The 21,241-nt window shown below is 35.6% G+C and overlaps 1 protein-coding gene across 3 annotated transcripts in view; it reads right to left on the minus strand.

Annotated features, from left to right (window-relative positions):
• Positions 1–21,241, minus strand: part of LOC140338838 (protocadherin-15-like) — a 548,986-nt gene that overhangs the window by 108,904 nt on the left and 418,841 nt on the right. For all 3 annotated transcript variants that reach the window (XM_072423159.1, XM_072423158.1, XM_072423157.1), the window contains 2 exons: positions 7,378–7,518; positions 2,911–3,023 (listed from right to left, as the gene is read on the minus strand). In XM_072423159.1, the coding sequence (XP_072279260.1) occupies positions 2,911–3,023; positions 7,378–7,518 (254 nt within the window). The remainder of the gene's footprint in view (positions 1–2,910; positions 3,024–7,377; positions 7,519–21,241) is intronic.

A 21,241-nucleotide genomic window follows, 5' to 3' on the forward strand; every position in this document is an offset into this window, starting at 1 on the left:
AATATAAAGGACAGTGCTTTCAGGTGATTAAGAACTATCAAATAGTAATACATAAATTTTAAACATTAGAAAAATAAGTTTTAATTGTTGTTGGATTGATATTCTCCTCATAAAGCCCACATAAAAGAAAGATCAACATCAGCTTTCTCCCGGCAGCAACTTGAAATAAGAATTACCAATAAACTGTACACCCTTTTCTTCCAAACTCCGGGGTGTAGAGAGTGAGGGGAAAAAATTCCAGGATCAAACAGAAAATATTTATTCATTCTGTAATGGCCAATACTGACCATTAAAGGTAAGAAAAAGCAGACTTATATGGCCTGATTTGTTGAAGCTCTTCAAGGGTGTAGAGGATACACTTTCCATCAGTGAAGCTGGGTGATCCAGCACACCTGTGATGCATCTGGTCCAGGATTCAAAACATTTGCTAGCAAATTACTTTGAATAAATCTATTCCAGGTTTGCTGGATCACACAGCTCACTGATGAAAGTTTATCCTCCCCAGGCTTGGAAAGCTTTAATATATCAGGCCCATAGTGCTTCCTTCTGTATGTGTTTCCTGTATGTGTTCAAGGTGATGCTACCCCGGGCAGCATCACCTTGAGCACTTTCTGGGCACCCACATGTGCCCAAGCATCCTTAGTATTGCATTGCTTTGTAGAAAAGCTGCTACAGTGTAAAAATATCCCTTCACCCCCCCAGCAGAGTGAAATATTGACAGAAAATGTCCAGCATATTATGGAAACCCCTGTGTTGTACATTTATAACAGCAGGAAATATAGTTTATAAACAATAGGAACTATAACCACTGTTATGTAAGCAGCCCATGCAAAAATTTACACTATTATCAGTTTTGGCAACCTTTTCTCTTGAATGTAAGCAGTAAAAAAAAAAAAAAGTATGGAAAAAGTAGCAAATGGCACATTTTTTAGACTGCATATTCTATTTTGCACGTCTATTTGGTGATCTATTTTGCACACAAGTACATGTTTTTAGATCGAAAAATAAAAATAGAATCTCTCTGCTCTGAAATGAAATTGATAGCATTCTTCACAAAGCTAAATCGGTTTCATTTTAGGATGCTAATTTCCAACACAATGAGGCAAAGCAACAGGACAAAAACAACTTCAAGTTAATGAAGTAAAGACAAATGCATGTAACAAGTTGAAAAAAATAAAAGAGGAGATGAGGCTTAAAAAAAAAAACACACACATATATATATACTTTAACATGTATATTATTCGATCATAAAGCCTTGGGGATTAATCTACATATTAGAAATGTTATTTTTTCAGTGGTGTACTTTATCTGACAGGCCCAAAAACCACAAATCTTCATATATTTAACTCTTAAAAAAAGTTCGCAAATGTGACTATTGCACATCATTCACAGTCAGCTTCAATATGCACAGACATATTATACACAAAGCAGTATATGTCTGTCTGTTATTAAAAATACCAAGGATTGAAAGTCAGACACTTTCTGAAGCATGGACACAGAACTCCATATCTTACCAACTATAAGAGTAAAAAAAGGAGTGCCAAAGGTGCTTCTATTTTAACACCTTTAAGCCACGCCACATTGCCTTCTGACCTAAACATTTTACTGGGACAAAATTCAACATCTTTTCAACATCAGCAACTTTTCAGCAGTCAAAAGTTTAGTATGATTACTATCTTTACCAGCTTGTTCATACTGAAGTTGTGGACCTGTTTGGTTAACTGTTCCAATTTTCAATTGCTTGGCACTCGGAGCAGGTGTTTTATGTAGGGGTGTTCAGGTACAGTTGGGGAGTGGGACAGATTTCTGTCACATTGTGGAGAGACTTGTCTTGTGGTGTCTTAAAAAACGCACCCCAACAGCACTGCACCACAAACAAACACCAATAAAAAAAGATTTCCACTTCTCCACCATTTGTTTCAGAACGTACCAGGGTTTAGGGGCAGATAAGGAGTGGTTGAAGTAAGGCAGTATCCTTTAAAAAACCAACAGTGTGAATTAGCCCTCAGGCCATAGGACATATTAAAGCCCAAGTCTAGTCAAAATCTTTTTTACCATTGGAATAAGTGAAAAAGTTTAGAACAACTTTTAAGTTTAAATGTTGTATGTGTTCCTATTGAGGAGATTTCTTCTCATTTATTGCTCTTTCCAACACTGTAAACATTCTTTAACTACTTATAAAAGTGTGTGTGTGTAGGGGGGGGTCACTGAAATGATTGTCTGTTTTCAGCAGGATTGTTAGTTTTAGAGAAAATTATAAGATTCAGTACTGAAAGTAGAAAACACCACAGGCCACAATGCAGTAAACTGTCGTTCATTTAAAATAACTAATCACCACATTTGCTGTGATGAAAACCTTTCAAAAGTGTTTTTCAGGGGCAGAAAAAGTAAATGCTTACCACAGCTGTTCATGGCTGGTGAAAATGGCAAATCAGTTTATTACAACTTCTGTGTGATAATTTAGGGTAAATTATGGCAATCAAAGAACTTATTGTCACCATAAAATTGGATCGCTTATTCAAATATGCAGAGATTTAAAAGTGGGAGATCAGAAAAAAAGGAGAATGACGTTTTGATCTGTTATCTGATCCAATTCTCTCTGACACTGTCAATTATAGAGAAAGACATAATATAGCATAATAAAGCAAAACTGGATTACAAGCAATCAAGAGATGACAAGTGTCCCCACCCTTTCCTACACTTTCCAGCAGCAACAAAAGAGATGACATGCATAATGTGGTAACCAGTAGCAACAAATACGGTTTCCGTATACGTTATTTAAAACCCCTGAAAGAGGATTCCCTGCTTCACACACACTGCACTTTTAATATCTTTTTTTAAGTTTGAAAGATTCTTGGTTAGAATTTGCTTTCTATTTATTTAAAACCAGCAGATAAATATCTTCCTTACCTATATTCATCTTGAGTGAATCGAGGGATGACAGATGGCTGCAGTACTGTTATTATTACCATTGTACTGTTAGACTTCACTGGATCTCCATCATCATAAGCAATAACGACCAGCTACACAAAAAAACAGATTATTTATATCATTTAAAACAGTAACTTTTATTGGAACAATAAACACACCTTTTCCAATAATATGCTGTAATAAAGGTTTGAAAGCAAAAAATAAATCAGATATGTGCTGGCTAAGTAGTCTGTTTTTCTCCATACCTTAGGGAAAGATGTTTTGTAGAGAGCTAACAGAAGTTACAGCCAAAAAAATGCATATAATTGTAGCCATCAGTGCATTGACTTTCTTTTTTTTTTCCAAGACTGGTACAATTATGGACCTTAAGTGACTTTAAATGTGGAAAACTTGACATGATAAAATGTGAAAGAATTAGAATTATGAATGCAACATTTAGTAGTCCTGGGTTGCTTTATCAGTACAATTTTATCAAAATATCTGAGCTTTGTGTGTTAAATGGCCATTTATTTCCTTTAATAAATAAACTGAAATATTATCTGTATAAATATGACATATATTACCTATATATCACAAGTATATACAACAACTAATAAACACTGTTCCAAATAACGTCATAACACATAAAATATTGGCAAAATACCAACTCGGGAACATTATCTGGAAAACATATCAATCAACACTCCACCTCGAGGGGCACACTACCTCCTCTTCCTGACTGTGATCCTCACGTTCCCCTATGGTGAGTCTCCCATCCCTTAATGGCAACACCAATTGACCCCCCTGAGGACCTCAAACCACCAATCCCTCAGGCCCCCCACATCTCCCCCAAAAGGAAGGTTGGTGGGAAAACTGTCCCCGGTTACTAAAAAACTGAACTTCCCCCAATCCACCCCTTTTAAACCCTAGCACTCTCTACCTCTTGTATTAAACTTGCCCAATCCCTCTCTTACAAAATCACTTCACTTCTTAGCCTCCTATATGCTTCTGCCCCTTATATGCTGTCCTTTTGTCCCATTTCATGTTAGTCGTCTGCCAATTCCTCCTTGTCGCCTGCCACTGGCCTTTCTTTCTTTTCACTGTTTTCCCAGGAAGACAGGCATTGAGACTGAGGTAGGTTATACATATCATATCTGCACCATATGAAGGTATTCAGATTGGTGTTCCTTTCAGTGGACTAATAAAAGGCTTCAGTGGATCTTTTACCTATCTTCCTTAGTCCAAATTAGGAGTTAAAAGACTTTTTTAACTGTTGTGGGATGTAAAGGACAAACTCTACCTTTATTATCCATAGTTTGTAACAAAAGGTAAGGAATCTCAACTGAATATGTGTATTACTTTTACAAAGAGAATTTAAGCCTTAACAATACATCTAAAATAGATTAAACATTTTTGACATTTTTTTTTTACCCCATAAAGGTAGTCTTCATTAATTTTATCTGGATACCTGGAGAGGGTAACAAATGTATATTTCCCAGTAGCTTTGTACAGATATTCAACCAGTAGTGACAAAGAAAATTAGATTCTTTATGAGCCCTGAAACCTTTAATGAGGGTATTTTTAACTGGTCATTGTTTGGCCTGTATGAAAAAAAAAAACTTTACCAACAAAAAATTTACCATATTTAATAAAGTGGCACAGTAGTTGCCATAGGTTGTTAAACTGTGCACAATCTGGGCGTTTCTTTTATGACTTGGAAAACAATATTCTGAAATCAGATTCTTTGGGTCATTACATTTTGACCTGCTTAGCCATAGATTATAGTAATGTTTTATTCTATTAACAATATTCATAAAACTAGGAGATAGGTTTTACCTCAATATGTATTTTAGAAAGGTATTAATTTCTTTGCAGCACTTTTTGTAGGTTTCAAATTAGATAAGCAATTAAAATATATCAATGGATGGCACTTTATGAAAGAAATATTGCTAAAAAAAAAACCCTCAAAGAGGCAAATGTCGAAGAATTTAATGGCCGCCAGATGAAAATGTATCTGATGTTATTATTTGTTAATTGATCATAATCTAGGATCTTGTCTAAAAAAATCTGTGGATATGTAGAAAAGCGCAGCAACTTCCATGGCACGATTAAATTAGTTTTATCTGCCATGCACATTAACTGAATAAAACAGAATGGGATTATGAGGTCAGAGTACTTTGATGCAGTCCAAGAAAAGATTTATGTCAGTAAAGGGAATGGAGTACCCAGTGTGCTGGTGTTGAATACAACTGCTTTATCCAAAAAGGATTTGCAGATCAAGCAACCACACCATGTGTGCATTATAGAAGTTGGACAATGTCAGGCTTTATAACAGCAGGAGGAGAAGATTGAAAATGGTTTTTGCAGCACTTACGGGACTAAAATGTTTACTGCATTACTTTGAAAGATATCTCCATTTTAGACACGCTGTCTTTCATTAGGGTAGTACAACAGGGTTAGCATTGATCCCATGACTTTTTCTCAATATTACTGTATATATGATTTATTACAGAGTATATCATAACAATGACATCATGATAACATTTCCTGTGCATTAATCAATGGCACCTGGAAAATTTTTAACAATATTTGAATCTTAATATGCAGTTGATCTAATATCAACAACAATATTCCAACCTATGTGAGGCTGGCAAATTAGGAAAACTGTTAAAAAGAGTTTGTACAGTTGAGCAACCACTGGAAAGTCATACTATTTTTAAGAGTGATGATTTTTCAAGTGTCACCAATTGTAATGACCAATAACTATCTGTGCCTGGAGTACGTTCAGAGATTCTTGCAGATTTGTAATTGTTGCCATAAAATTTCTCCAAGACACTTAACATTTTCTGCAAATAACTGTAAACATTAAACTGTAAACATTACTTTTTACATTTTATTCTGTCCCTTGAAATACGTTTGTGTTGTGGTATTGAAGGTTTATGAGTAAGTATACAGTTTCACATTCTTTATTTAAGGGTTCCAAAGGGTATCCTGAAAGTTTGCATAAGGATTTTGGAAAGTGGAAAACGTAGGATGTATGCGTTGGTTGCAATATTTAATAGAGGGTAGAGAAATGCACAATGTCTGCTGTGAAATTATTAGAGTGTCAGAGTCTGTGCTAGTTCCTGAACATTTAAATATGTGTGTGATGCTATACAGGATTAGTTTTATCTTAAAACTAGCCCGTGTCAAGTAGCAGAAACCACTGTCGGTGGATTAGAGCTTTGGTCTTGTCAGGCAACATATTTTGTTTGAGAGGGTAATTTCAGTTGGAGAACAATTACCTTTATTATGTCAGTAAAGCAGGAAGTTAACACACTCAAATGAAGATATTTTTTGTAACATTTCCAAATTAACTTATTTGTTTCAGGTTTCATTTTTTGGGTGGGGGTGAGCAGTGCATTTATTTTTGTTACTATGTATTCTAAGACTTTTTTGTTTCACTTCTATTATCACTCCCTCCCAAATGTTGTCTTCTCCTGACATTTGCTTTGGAAAGGTGAAAAACATTAAACTGATTTTAGCCATCAAAACAAATGCAAAAATGACAACATACTTATTTCCTCGTCAAACAACACAATGCACTGAAGAAAAATGGGTTGTAATCTGCACTAAAGTATATAAATTGGATTTTGAAAATGCAGACATGCTGAACTTAAGCTGAAGTAAGGGCATACACATCTTCAAAAGTATGTTGGTATGTAAGCATTTTAACCTACATTCTATATGTTTCTGTGACATATATTCAGTGACAGGTCATAGATCAACAGTGATATAATTTAACAACCAGTAGGTTTTCTTATCTGTGTTTAATTGCTCATTATGAATGAAGATAAATAGCACTAGTGATCACTGATTTGGCTGGTAAGATAAGTTTGGGTCTTTTAACTGCACACAGTGGCTTTCAGCTACTCATGTTTAATGTAAATAAAGGGCTTTAAGCCTGTGGTTAATGGGTTAACCAAAGTTAGCTCCAAGAGCAGTTGTGTTCAGTTGTAAAAAAAAAGCCAATCCAAATCTCAGGAGTTAAGGACAAGTTTGCAATCATAAACACAATCCTATTTATTGCTGGTCCTAGGCTGTTCTTGCTACCACACTGGGCATGATTAGCAGCTTTACAGCCACTAGGTTAAATTTATAATGAAGACAGGAACCAACTGATCAATTTGATACAGAATAGCTCCTAGCTAAGAGTAACTGCAGGTCAAAACCAAAGCAGTGTTGTTAAACTATGAAAACTAGTACAGAAGGTGATATTCTACTAAGTCCTGTCATCTGCCCTCTGTACACATTATTGTAGGCTACATAGTCCTGACCTCTGTATTCTATACATCTAAAAATCAAGAGAGATACTTATTAGTTGTGCCCAGGACAAAGTAGGAAAGTTCAAAAAGTAAATAAAATTGCTAGCTTTTTGTAAAGGTGCTTAAACTGCACATATATTATGGAAAATAATATTTTACTTACCCTGAATATGGTGCTGGGGTCTTCATTAAGATTGACCCTTGTTATAACGCGACCTGTGTATTCCTCCACATCAAATATGCTAGCACTGTATGGAAACTGGGCAACATCTACCTTGTATCTGACATGACTTGCTGGCGTACCCTGTGGAGAAAAGAAACGCAATATTTGTAAACTATTCTGAATAAACATAACACTTAAGTTTTTTTTTATATTTTCATTGTATTTCAACCCTGAATGGCCTCCTATTCCACAGAAAAAAACATTAAAGATTTCTATTCAACAGACACACAGTATGATAACAAAAATAACATCACAAAATAGAGATTACATTGAACCAACAGATGAACAGGTAGTCCATAAGTTAAGCACATCCGACATACAGACCTCGCCCAGATACAAACAAGGCTTCCCTGCTCTTCTCTGCTGGTTTGTGTGCAGGACAGAGACTTGATGGAGGGAAGGGTCAGTTTGCATGACTTGCAGAATAAATCTTTTGCTGTTCTGCTAGCTCTTGTAACTCCTTAATGACCAAGACAACCTCTTTCGTTTTTTTCCTTTTGCATATCAAAGCACAGCTTGCTCTAGAAGGTAATGAATGTCTAGGCTCCATAAAATTTTTATTTTTTTGCCTTGTTTGTGATTAACTTACAGTGAGGATTTTATACAGTAACTGAAACCACGCTGCCTAATAATATATGTTGAGACAAACATCTGTCCTAATTGCATTTATTAAAAAAATGTACCTGTTCCAACTTACATAAAAATTTAACTTAAGAACAAACCTACAGTCCCTTCTCGTATGTAACCCAAGGACTAACTGTATAATGAGGTGAATAAAATTTGTTGAGCCAAAAAAAGGAGACCCATAACAATGTACATATTGTGCAATAGTAGTTAACCACTCCAATGCCACAACCTCAGAAGGCTTCACCGGATCTGAAACAATACTGGGGTATTTTTTTTTAACTTTATAGAAGAACACTGCAGGTCAGTGCTACCGCGTTTCCCCGATTTTAGGACATCCCCATTAAGTAAGCCACCCCCGATTTTTAAAAAAATAATTAAAATAAGACACTCTTTCAAAAAATATAAGAGAGTGCCTTATAATCGGGGAAACAGGGTAATTAGAATACGATAAAAAGAACATAAGGGAAAGTGAAGCAAAAAAAGAGGTGGAGGGAGGAAGGAGGTGGGGGTTGTGAGTAGGTTGGGGGTTGCACATCCCATGTTGGTCCTATTGTCTAATATCTAAACAGACTTAATATCCCATTCATCCAGCAATGTTGCATACTATAAGAAATATTACCAGTTTCGCTGGACTTGTTCATGAGCAGAGTTGTTCAAAGGTGGTCAAGGACCGCCTAAATGACTGGGGAGGTGGCAATGTGTGTAAAAAGTGGTGTAACTGGTGTATCCTCCAGAAACCAATGGGATTGAGATCGGGGATGGCATAGAGGGGGGCCGGGGAAAAGGATTGCTCTATGTTGGTCCATTGTTTGTGATTGGTGTGCCTGCACCAATCGACAATTCTGTTTGTGTGAGGCTACATAGTACAGGTGAGCATCCGGGACTCTGACCCCTCCCAATGATTTTGGAATATATTGCTTTAAGAGCAAATACCTCTAGATCATTTGGTCAGTGAAATCTTTTAAGCTATGAGGAGTACAAATAGGAGTTTACTACTGGTACATACAAGTACAAGTACAAGTACATAAAAGCTGCTATTCTAAAAAATGCTTACTACCTGGAAATACAGTTAAGCCTTTGGTTTTAGTAGTTTGTCACAAACCTGAAACAATCATGCAGCTGACTGTATGGCAACTTGTGTGACAACTAGCCTAACACAGTTCAGATCACCCACCAAGCAAGCAGTAATTTTTAGAATTAGGTAGGAAATGGAAGCTTACAGCCTGTGAGTGAAAGATCTGCCTTAGTGTGTGGTCCTACATGTGTTGATGTTTTCCAGTTACTCTAATTTCCTCAGCTGTAACCAAAACAGAAAATATTGACAGGCTTACTTGACAAAAGCAGAAACAGATGATTTTCAAGGTACCAGAATGCATGTGTTACTTTCTGATTGTATTCAACGTCTTGTAACTTCTTGTTTTAAGTAGGCAAGTAGTTTTTTTGTAGTAGAGTACTGTTAACTATGCTTTTGCACAGTTTAAATTATGAATAAGTGCATAATGCAAGCATGTTGCTTCTGTTGCATTCTTCGTGTGTTTTAATGTCAAGAATGTTCTGCTACCTTGTGCTCCAGACAAATCCTTTAGTTTCAAAATTTACAGTGCTGGCAAATATATTCACAGACTCACTCAAGGAATGTTTAAACCATAATGCATCTCATGGCCTTTGTCATCTCAAGGTCTTATGGTTAAGTCAACCCCTCACAATTAAAGGGGGAGGGGGGTTGAGCAGCCATAGTGTTAATTAAAAGGATGCTGTTGTGGGTTAAGGTGACAAACTTGCATATTGAGATATTGAGTAAGGCAACTATAAACTATGCTTTCTGATTGCTAACTTTCCTCTTAATATAATATAATGTTGATGTGGACTTTTCTGGGCAAGTTGGGGGGTTTCTTTTTCAGGGTTTGACATGACATGACCCTCTCCCCTAAAATAGCTACTATTCACATTTTTTGGGGCATACTTCATTTAAGCAAAGATCAACCTGTAACAAAGCAAAATGATTTAATTCCTGCTGTGAAAAAATGCACATTGATCTATTAAAAACAATGCCAATGCAAATGGTGTGATTTCAGGCTAAAATTCTTGTTGAATCATAATGCAATAATTAATCATCTTGGTAGATCTTCAAGCATCCCTACATCTCTAAGGTTGGGTACTGCTAAAGCAAATAGTTAAGACAGACCACCAGGCTATATCCATGACTAAAATATCACTTTTAGATGGACTAAATCCTTATTTTATTGGGTTGAAGTCATAGGAGAGTGGAAACAACATGTGGAAATTGATAAGGAATAAAACTTAAAGGAATGCTGTGAAACCTCAAACTGTTCATACTGTCAATACTGCTATAAAAGACTTTTCCTGTGCAGCATGGTTACAGCAATGCCTTTGTCTAGAAGAAGCCAAAGCTTGCTGAATAGACACTTTTATATCAGCAGAAATGCAGTTAAAGTGCCACTTTACTCTGCCTTCTTCTCCTGTAAGCAGGTTTCCCATTTTCACATGTCTCATGTTTTCCAACTTCTAGCGCTGCACCTCCCCCTCTCACAGGAGGGTAGTAGTAACACAAACACAAATTTCAGTACTGACACCTACTAATTTATGAAATAAAGTGTAATGCTTTTTTAATTATATGTATACATAAATACATTAATTGGTGGTGGTGTTTTATATCTGCCTGATTAAATTTTTATTTTTATTGGCTAGTAACTGCAATATGTCTTATTTAATTAATCTCACATTATTCTTAAAAGGTATTATTATTAATAAAGTAAGTAGTTAAACTTAAAATAGTGCTTGAAAGCTTTGCCAAGTAAATCTGGTGTTTCTCGAAGTGAAATTTTTCAAGACTTTTGGTTTTTGAAGACTAATGGTTTTTGAAAGTCACACGCTGTTCAGTAACCTTTTGTTACTTTGTAAGACTTTTTGATGAATGCCTGCCTAGATGACAGAAAAGGTATGTCTGAAGCATAACGTATGCTGTATAGCTTAACATTTTGCAGATACACTGCCAAAAACTAATGTTCTCATAATATGGAACTGCCAGTATAAAGCTATCAACACATTGTAGCCGGTCATAAGAAACAGCTAACAAAGGTTGTCATAGAAATATTAGTATCATTAATCATGTCTCTTCTATCGCTTTGTTTTAAAAGAACAGTGGATACATTATTGTTGGATTTTAATCTGAGGCATTTGGATAAGCTCAGTTCAGTATACTTGCCAATACGAGTTGTGCTTTTAACGCAAGAAAATTTAGTTAGTAAATTGAATAGTGGCAGTAAATATATGTAGATTTTACAAAATGTTTACTTTAATGTCTATTTAGGTTTCTCCTAATTATTTTAGAAATAGGATAAGAATAAATAAACACATAATACAAAACAAAAAAAAAAAGAATAAATAAACACATAATACAAAACAAAAAAAAACAAACACTCCCTTTCCTCCAGTTGACTGTGGAACACACATTGGACAGACTATGAAACCCAATACATGGAATAACCCCATGGGTTTAGATAAACCAAAGAATCCAAGAAATATTAAACATTAGAGCTGGTGATCAAACCATATGTTGACTAATTAGATAATTAGTAGATACATTATTGATAGACTCCAAGCCCCTCTTTCCTCCCCATATCTTGTCAAATTAAGCAAAGTGTCCCCCTACTGGCTTAAGTATTCTCACAGAAAAGCAATAAAACATAATCCAAGCATAAGTAGAAAAAGTGGGTTCAGGAGTGTTTTAAAGTTTATAGTAAGTGCTAGAAAATTTACATAGCCCACCAAGCCAACTAGAATGGGGGTAAAGGGGGGAGACGAGCTGAGAGGCAGCCAAAAATGACAATCTCAGAGGAAGACCAAAAAAGATGGAAAAAACTAGCATGACACTGGTATGAGATTCAAGTGTAAAGACTTGGAGACAAGCCTCCCAGTCCCAAACTGGGCATTAAAATGATATGGTGGGGATAATTAAATGATGATTTGGTAATTGAAAAGTAATAAAAGGAGCTACTCTACCTTCTTATATTTAGTTTTAACCCCTTTAGCTGCGCATACAACCATATCAGGATTACTAGCAAAAGGGGAGGGCAAAGAATTCTCCCACAATGTGGTACAGGGACAAAATGAATTATCTGAGCTAGATCACAGTTTCTGTACTCCTACCAAGCTTTAATGGTGGAATGAATAGAAATAGTGGGATTATATGGTTTGAAAGGATAAATGTTGCACAGTCTTATAAAACCTAAGCACCACAACCTCAACAGAGTGGACAAAAAAACAACTGACCTGCTAAGAAATAAAACTGGAAATTATGAGCAACTAACCCACCCACGACATAAAGTTCCCAATTTACTGTAATGGCTTGCCATACAGTAATCCAATCCATTTAAAAAATACCAAACCAAATCTCAGTCTCTCAAAGACCCCCCTTTTTAGACCAAGGATTAATTTCTAGACTAAGCATATAGTATTATGGGAAATATAAGTGTGAGTAAATAAACTAGAATACACAAAATCCAATTGCAAAGACTCAATGGACAAGAGGTTTATTGTGGGGTTTTAAATAGACAGACAAAAGGAACAACCTAGATTAGGCAGACTGAGAGAACACAGCAGCGTCACAGGTCCAGGAATACACAGGGTTCTGGGGGTGCTTACCAATAATCTAAGAGAACTAGGAGTTTCAGCAGGACTAGTGACCAGTCAGTGCTGGGATATCTCTGTTGTTTTCACTGCCACTCTCCTAGCAGCCTTAATAGTAAAAATATACTGTCCTCCAGCCACAGTCTTAAAGACATTCCAAATAGTTTGTAGAGAAGTGAAACTACTAATAAGTCTCCAAGGCCAGAGATTTGATAACAACCAGACTAGGCGTTGCAATCCAGTCTGGGGTTAGCCTTCACTGTTGCATGTCAGAAACAGGGAAAAGTTCTACAGTGAACTGCAGGGGGAATCAAGACAACACCAGCCAAGTAAAACACATCTGTCAGAAATGGCAAGATATTTCTATGGGCAGATCAATATGTGAGGGGGAGCCAAAAGTTGCAGAGACAAAAAGTGTTGCCTAATATTAGGATGTTTCAATCTCCACAACTCCATTGTCCAAATTAGGTCTGCATGCCACTATGACACACAGAAATTCATGGGCTATTTGATATACATTATAAAATAATCTATATATTACACAACATGACATTTCATTACTTGATATTGCTGGAAATGTCTTGTTCTTCCTAGTCCCCTTTTCACTTTAAAAAAATACTAAATTAGAGCATGCAGTGATTTGATTTGATTTTCCTATGCTAAATCAAAGATAAATCTGTTAAATATTTCAAAAGCCAGCTAAGAATAAAACTCATGTCATTCTATTTTCTTTTCTCTTTTGGTTGACTTTTTTGACTTGACTTTTTTTACTTTAATACCTGGGTGGGCCTAGGACAAAGAAGACTTTAGTAGCTGGGCTCTCTAGCTGTGCTACAAACAGTTGTTTTTTAAAGTAGTATCATTTTATCATGAATCTGGCTAACTTGAGGACAATAAATAAATAGACATTGGCTATGTGGTGTTAATAACAATCCCTTGAATATTTATCACATTGCAGTAATGCAATTTGTGTTACAAGTCTTATAGCAGATAGCAGACAGAACAAGTGCAGCCAGTGACTCATGATAAAATCTTTTCTCATTTCAGTATTTCTTTGTCTTAAGCTCTCTCTGTCTTTCTGCATCATCTTTGTCTTGCTTCGTCTTTGTCCCTTTCCCCAGTTTTCTTTTTTAGCTCTCCAACTCTAGACTCTTACTGGTGTTAAGAGCACGCAAAGGCCATCATTACTGTACTACTCTCGTCTGTGGCTGATTTTCTACACATTTTCTAACTGTAGTTAAACCAAAGAACAAAGCTGGAATTTGTGCAGGCTAACGTTAAATTTGATGGCAATTAAAATCAGGGTAGAATTTGAAAAGGCATTTATTTTCTGTTTTTGCTAATCTTATTATTTAATTATTATTATTCCCCTCCTAGAAAATAATGTAAATATAACGCGTGAAAATGTGTTTCAACATATATTTTTAATGCATACACAAGCAACTGAAATGGATTAGATGCGAACAGGATGAGTCTCATTGATGTATTAAGGTGCGTACACACTTCCAATTTTTGTCGTTCCAATCGAACGACGAACGATCGATTGGGCAAAAAATCGTTCATAAAAAAGTAACCGACGAACGAGGAAACTCGTTGGAAACGAACGACCGGACCGGCGGATCGGATTGGACGACGATCGTTGAACATCGTTCCTGTGTACGGTCGTTCGTTGATCGTCCATGGTCAGAGCATGCGTGATGAACGAACGTCCGTTCACTTTCCTGTCGTGCACATAGTTCCTCTATCGCTCAAACGATCGTATCTATTGTGTGTACAATATCTACGAACGATCGTGTCGTTATCTCTATGTGCAGGATCGGTGCTATACGATCGTTCGTATATATCGTGCAGGAACGTTCGTCGTTGGTTTTCCAACGATAATAATTGGAAGTGTGTACGTAGCTTTAGTCATAATGTTTTACAGAATGTTGCAGAAGAGCACAGCAAACATAATTTCCAGAGATATCAGAATCCATATTGTATTTGCATCTACATATGTTATTTATTATTATTTCATTATACGTGTAAAGGTTTTTAGTTGACCTACCAGGAAAGTTTTTAAGTCAAGTTATAAATTACTGCCCTCTATTTAATGGTAACATCCAAAAATGTGTGGTGTCGATAAAGGTAAGGGTCAGCAGCGAAAGGCCACATGTTTTACCCATAGTGTTGCTGTTGGTAACTAATAAAGTTGTTCAGGTCTTCCTTATAGGCTTAGATTCTATGAGTGTGGTGGTGTAGTCAGTTTTGCTACAATTCAGAAAAAGCTAAATTTAAGTTGAATATGTGGTATCAATAAAACTTGAGTGTGAAGCAGCCTGAGCATAACTTTTACTGTAATTACTCAAGAGTTGTTTCCATTCTGTAAATTAGAACTGTTAAACTTGTTCTTTGTTTACAGTTCTGCATCCTCTTGATTATAATTTGAACTCCTCTGATGACTAAAAACTAGATGATGCAGAAAAGAACAAGCGGCAGACCTTTTCATAAATATTCAAAGTTCAGACAGCAAATCATACATACATAAGTGTTTTTTATTTGCACACGATAACACCAGTAAATAGAAAGTAAGAAAACTGATGGATCCTTCTGCTTCAATAAATTTGTTTACTAAAAATAGGATAATTACTAAAGAAATAGAGTTTCTACAGACAGGCAGATGTCTTCTCATGAAGGGGGGGGGGGTATTCTATTCTAATTTATAGTGCTAATAGGTCATGGTGGTAATCACACAGCTTGCCTAAAAAGAAGTAATGTGCGTATAGTTGTTATGTATGTAAACGCAAAACTTTTTTTTGGGTTAGTTAAGATTTTAATGCTGGAAGGGGTGGCATGAGACTGAAGCACCACAGTGTGTTGTATTGTTGATACAAAGGTATTCCAGTGTTAAAATAAATGAGAGCTGTGCATTAAGCAAACAAATTTCAGTGGCTAAACCTTGACCACTTTACCAGAAAATGATAGGGAATGGTGTATATATAGACTTGGACAGAAAATTAATGTTTGAATCAATGAACTAGCACACTCTCATCAGCAGACATTTAATAACAACTGTATAATCCAGCTATTGATGAGTGTGTGTCTGTTCCAATCCCAGGTTCAAATATTATGATTCACCACATATATCCATCTATCAGATAAATAATGTGGTAAGTCATGCTATCAAAGGCTCTGAATGTTTAATTTATTTATTTTAAGTTTCCTCCAAATTTGGTCAGTTTCAGATTAGCAAGACCAAACTGGTTTGAAATAGCAAACCAAGCTTTTGAACTCCCATATTGCTATTTACATTAGTAGAATAAACAAAAGGGTGTTCTGTGTGTTTAAAAATAATATATATTTTTTAAAATTAAGGATTTTTAAGTGAGTGTGTATTTAGTTTACCACACATTGCTAATTATTTTATTTTTTTCTCATCAATTAGAAGAAAAAAACCCAATAAATCTTTTATGCCTCGTTCTCCAGAACTTAAGCTCTTACACAAGCCAGGAATGTATATGCTTGAGAGCTCAGTAAAGGTTACCTTGACTGCCTTGAAAAAAATCAGTTTCTACACAGAGATATGTGTAGAGAAGAACCTACATATGCAAAGATGCAGTTTTGCAACTTTGGTGAATGGTCCCCAGAACAGGCCAGTGTTCTAACTTTTTTTCAGGACCCATTATCTGTGTTTAAATATTTGTTACAAAAGTCTAGGGAAACTTTTTCATGCAATATTGCCTGCATATAAGTCAAAACTAAACACCAATCACCTTTCAGAACACAACGTATTAAAAAAAAAATTTAAAAATATTTGAGGAAAACATTTATCAGTGCAGAGGCTGCACATGGGATGCATTTGGATCTTCCAGTGGGGCAATGATCCAAAACACATGGCGTTTCACTGGCTACAGCAGAAAAAAGTGAAGGTAGTGAAGAAGCCACATCAGTACCTTGACCATGGAGAGACCTCAAACCTGCAGTTCATGTAAGACAACCTAGGAATTTTAAACAGGATTTTAGCCAAGAAGAATGGGCAACTTGAGAAAAGCAAGGTCCCTATTCATAACTATCAAAAAAGACTACATGTCAATATTGATTCTAAAGGGGCAATACACAGTATTAGGAACTAACAGTAAGCTCATTATTTTCCTAATATTTTTTTTATTGCTTTGTTTTGTTTAATGGTTGTACGTTTTATGATGCCCAATAGTTTGGGTTACATTTAGAGCAAAAAAAACACGTGTTTTGCCTGAAAACTTGTTTTATTTAAAGAATGATACAATCTTACAAACACTGCCATAGTATGTAAACTTATTAGCTCAAAATGTACATATGAACATGGATAGTAATATGTTAGCAGCAAATATACATGAAATGTGTGACTGTTGCTTTGTGTAATTTTCTCATTCAATTTGATTATGCCTTTTTTATCTTTCGCTGCACAAAGTACTCTTTAGTTAAATAAAACTTTTTACAACTTTATACAATATATGTATTTTTTATTGTCAGTTTATTAAGATGTCAAATACACTACCACAAACCTATATATTTCTGTCACATTGAAGGAATTCAAACCTTTAAAATACATTAGGTAGTTAACTGGAATATGGGACCTTGTGCCTTTTGGATCTATTCTAATGCTTTTTGGCATCACACTTTAACCCAGTTCATCAATAAAACACAAAACTCAAATACAAATGTTAGGGAATACTATTAGAAATGCTGATGTATGCAATTTAACTTCTACAACCCATATTTTACCTATCTTTTTTTATGGCATTAAAAATTGCTTAGACGATATGGGTTTTGGAACTTTATTGTTTGCCCTTGCCGTTTCATGACCAGGAATCATTGAAACATAAATGGCAAAATGTAGTTGTCTCCTTATGTTCTGGTAACCATCCCAGCCAGCATGCTATCTGCAAGGAGTTTGTATGTTCTCCTTGTGTTTGTGTGGGTTTCCTCCAGGTACTCCGTTTTCTTTCCACATCCCAAAAAAACATGCAGTTAGGTTAATCAGCTTTGTTCCCTCAAACATTTTCCTTAGACTTAACTTTAACATGACATATAAATATGGTAGGAACATTGGATTGGGAGCCCGTTTGAGGGACAGTTAGTGATGTGACTATAGACTTTATAAAGTTCTGGGTAATTTAGCAATATATACACACTGTCTAAAAACCATAATTACAATAACGTTTTGTCTTGCTTACCAAAATAAGTTTTATACAGTTGAAAACAAAGTATTTCATTGATAAATTCTAGTTCATATTTATTTTTTTGTTATAAGCAAATTACCTAAATTCTTAATGCATATATTTTGGACTCCAGATGTTAGCCATTTTCCAAAGCAATAATCGAAAATCAATAATTGGTGTGGCATTCTGGTCAGTATAAATTTAGAATATACTGATGATAGTTTTTTCCCTCATTAAAATGATTTTGTTATGGCAGAATATTTAAGATGGTAATACTGAGTTGTCTTTTTGAAATTGTAACTGTTTGCACTTTGCCTTTTATTTGCAACCCCTAGTTAATATAGTGCTGCATATTATGTTAGTGCTTTTTTTTTTTTTTAAATGTAAAGCTGCGTACACACGTCAGATTTTTATCGCCCGATAATCGGCATCGGCCAATTATCGGGCGAAAATCTGCCGTGTGTACAGTCGGTGTCGTCCATCGTCCGAACGACCGTCCTGGCGGATCCACGGACGATGGACGACAACCGATTCTAATGAAAGGGAAGGGGAGAGCGCGCAGCAGGGTGCCGCTCTGTCGCTCTCCCCCTCCTATCGCCATAGAGCTTGAACGGTGCTGTATGTACAGCACCAGTCATGCATCGTGCAGTCATTTGTCCTTGGAAAGGATCGTGAAAGATCCTTTCCAATGACAAAAATTGCACGTGTGTACGCAGCTTAACAGTTAGTTTCTTGTTGTTTCCTTCTGTTTTGCTAATGGTCTGGATTTAATGCAGTCTATGAGGCTAACAGACAGTTTTTTTGGGCTGATTGCCACCTAATATGAGGATTAGCAATGTTTCTTAAACACATCACACAACTTTTGCAGTTGTTCACCACTTTAGGAATAGATCAGTTACTTAATTTAAGTAAATGGAGCTTTATATGTTGTATGGTACCTTTGTGTTACATTTTTAAAAATCTTTAGGGGGAAAATCTTGCTCCCATTTTTATAAATATGGATTTAAAAAAAAGTGGTGACCAGGTTTCTAAATGCTGAGGATAAAATGTGCAAAACATTTTTCCGATCATCTTTATACATAGGTCCTTTTAAATTGCTGACCCAGAAAAATAGTACAGAAATTTTGCGTTTTCTGACATTCAATAAACATGCTTTATCCATGCCTGACTGAAAAGTACTTATGACTGACACAAACATATAACTTACATTTTCAGTGGAAGGCATGCTGTGGCAACCTCTGTACTCTTTTATGATGAAGTCACTTAAAGTTTGCAAATGTATAACGAAGCACAGATGTAAAAGTGAAAGCAAGGCTATATATAAAACCAAATAGCTTCTCAGTGTTCCATTGCTGTAGATGCTTGTGGGAGTTTATTTACTAAAACTTAACACTTGGGGGAAAATTGGGGGAATTTCCCTTTCTTTACTTTGACAAAATTCAAAGCAATAAGTAGGTACAGATGTCACCGCAGGACAAAAAGCAGTAAAAACTTTAGAAAAGTTCTTATCATTTACTAATACCCTACTCTTTTAAATACAGGTGCTTTAGTTGTATTTGTCCCAGTCATACAGATATCCCATAACACCAGTCACCTAGACCGGAAGGTATGGGACAGAGACAGAAAAAGTCATCCTTTACACCCTCTGAGCAAATACTTTTTGCTGAAGTTGGACCCTAATACTGGATCTTAATACACATATGATAACTGTGAGGTGGAACACATTCGATGGGGATACAATAATGTGCAAATAATATGGGCAGCACGTTGGCTTAGTGGTTAACACACTTGCCTTTGCAGCGCTGGATCCCATGTTCGAATCCTGGCCAGGACACTATCTGCATGGAGTTTGCGTGGGTTTCCTCCGGGTACTCAGGTTTTCTCCCACATTCCAAAAACATGCAGTTAGGTTAATTTGTTCTCCCTCAAAAGGGACAGTTAGTGACACGACTATGGACTTTCTGCAGTACTGCGTAATGATGGCGCTATATAAATACTGTGTAGGAATAATAAAATAATATGACTGGTGTATCCTTTAAATTTTAGTACATTAGTATCTTATCCTGTTTAGGTTTGCACCATGGAATGGATGGATGGAAATCAATTTGGGGGGGGGGGGAGCCAGTAAGCAATAACTGCTTGTTTTTGAAGGTATGGGGGGAAACCAGAGTGCCCAGGGCACACCCACACAAAAATGGAAAAAAACATGATAATGTTTTGCAGAGTGTGTCCTCACCAAGATTAGAACATTTCAGATGTGAGAGTGCTAGCAACTGAGCCTCATGTGCTGTCCCATTTAGTTTAATTTATTTTTTTTTTAACTGTAAACAGAATTATTTTATTGTAATCCAAATTAAAAACAGATCTCTATCACACACAGTTACTAAAAAAATTGGAATTTAAAATGATTAAATTTTTAACAATGAAAATTGTATTTTTAGTATCCCAGGATAACATATTCTAGAAAATAAAACAAATATAAAAAAAAAACAAACTCAACAAACAGATCATTGCATTGAACAGTTTGCAAAACACAATTCTACATTTAAAACATAGTGTTGCATAAGTACCTCCAATTTAGGTAAATTATAGTCTTCTTTTAGAATTGTTGACAATATTCTGTTTTATATAATTGTTTTACATTTGTACATAAATCACTGTGTTCTCAGCAAGTAGAGTTAAATTTACAAAGACATCACTACAAAAGAAGACTAGGTTTACAGGCATAAACACTCAACTTCCTCTGATTAAGTTTGCAGCAGTAGCAAAGGCAAAGACTCGCTTTACATGCCTAAATTGAATGTTATTAAGAAATCACATAACATTTTTGGAAATTAAAAACTATAAAGTTTGGGAAAGAAAGATGTTTCCAGAAGTCTGTCATTTTCTTCATTTTTACCTTACTAAATTCTACCTTGCAAAATCCCTAACCATGTTTTGCCCATCACCCACAGTGGGGTACACACTTGCTGACTAGTTAGTAGAGGGAGTTTAGAAGAATACAAATCACCTAAATTGGCTTGAGTACAGATCGAATGACTATTTAAGCACTGTCCTCGATTTAATTTTTTAATTTACTAAAGCATCAGGACATGCTTTCAGGGTTTAACATCACTTATCGGTCCAATCAATACTGATACTCAAAATAAATTTTAAAAGACAACAATCTCTAGATATTATATTTATTATAGCAACTAAGAAAATCATTATTATTATCAATAAAATATTTTAACTCAATATATTTGGATAGTTTATTAAACTTGTTGCTTTGCTTGATTGGGAATCATAGGTTTGCTTTAAAGTTAATTTCATAAACTTTTTGAAAAGGTAAACTGTTCTACTGATGC

This window comes from Pyxicephalus adspersus, chromosome 10, assembly GCF_032062135.1.
Source record: "Pyxicephalus adspersus chromosome 10, UCB_Pads_2.0, whole genome shotgun sequence".
In the NCBI taxonomy this organism is placed as follows: domain Eukaryota; kingdom Metazoa; phylum Chordata; class Amphibia; order Anura; family Pyxicephalidae; genus Pyxicephalus; species Pyxicephalus adspersus.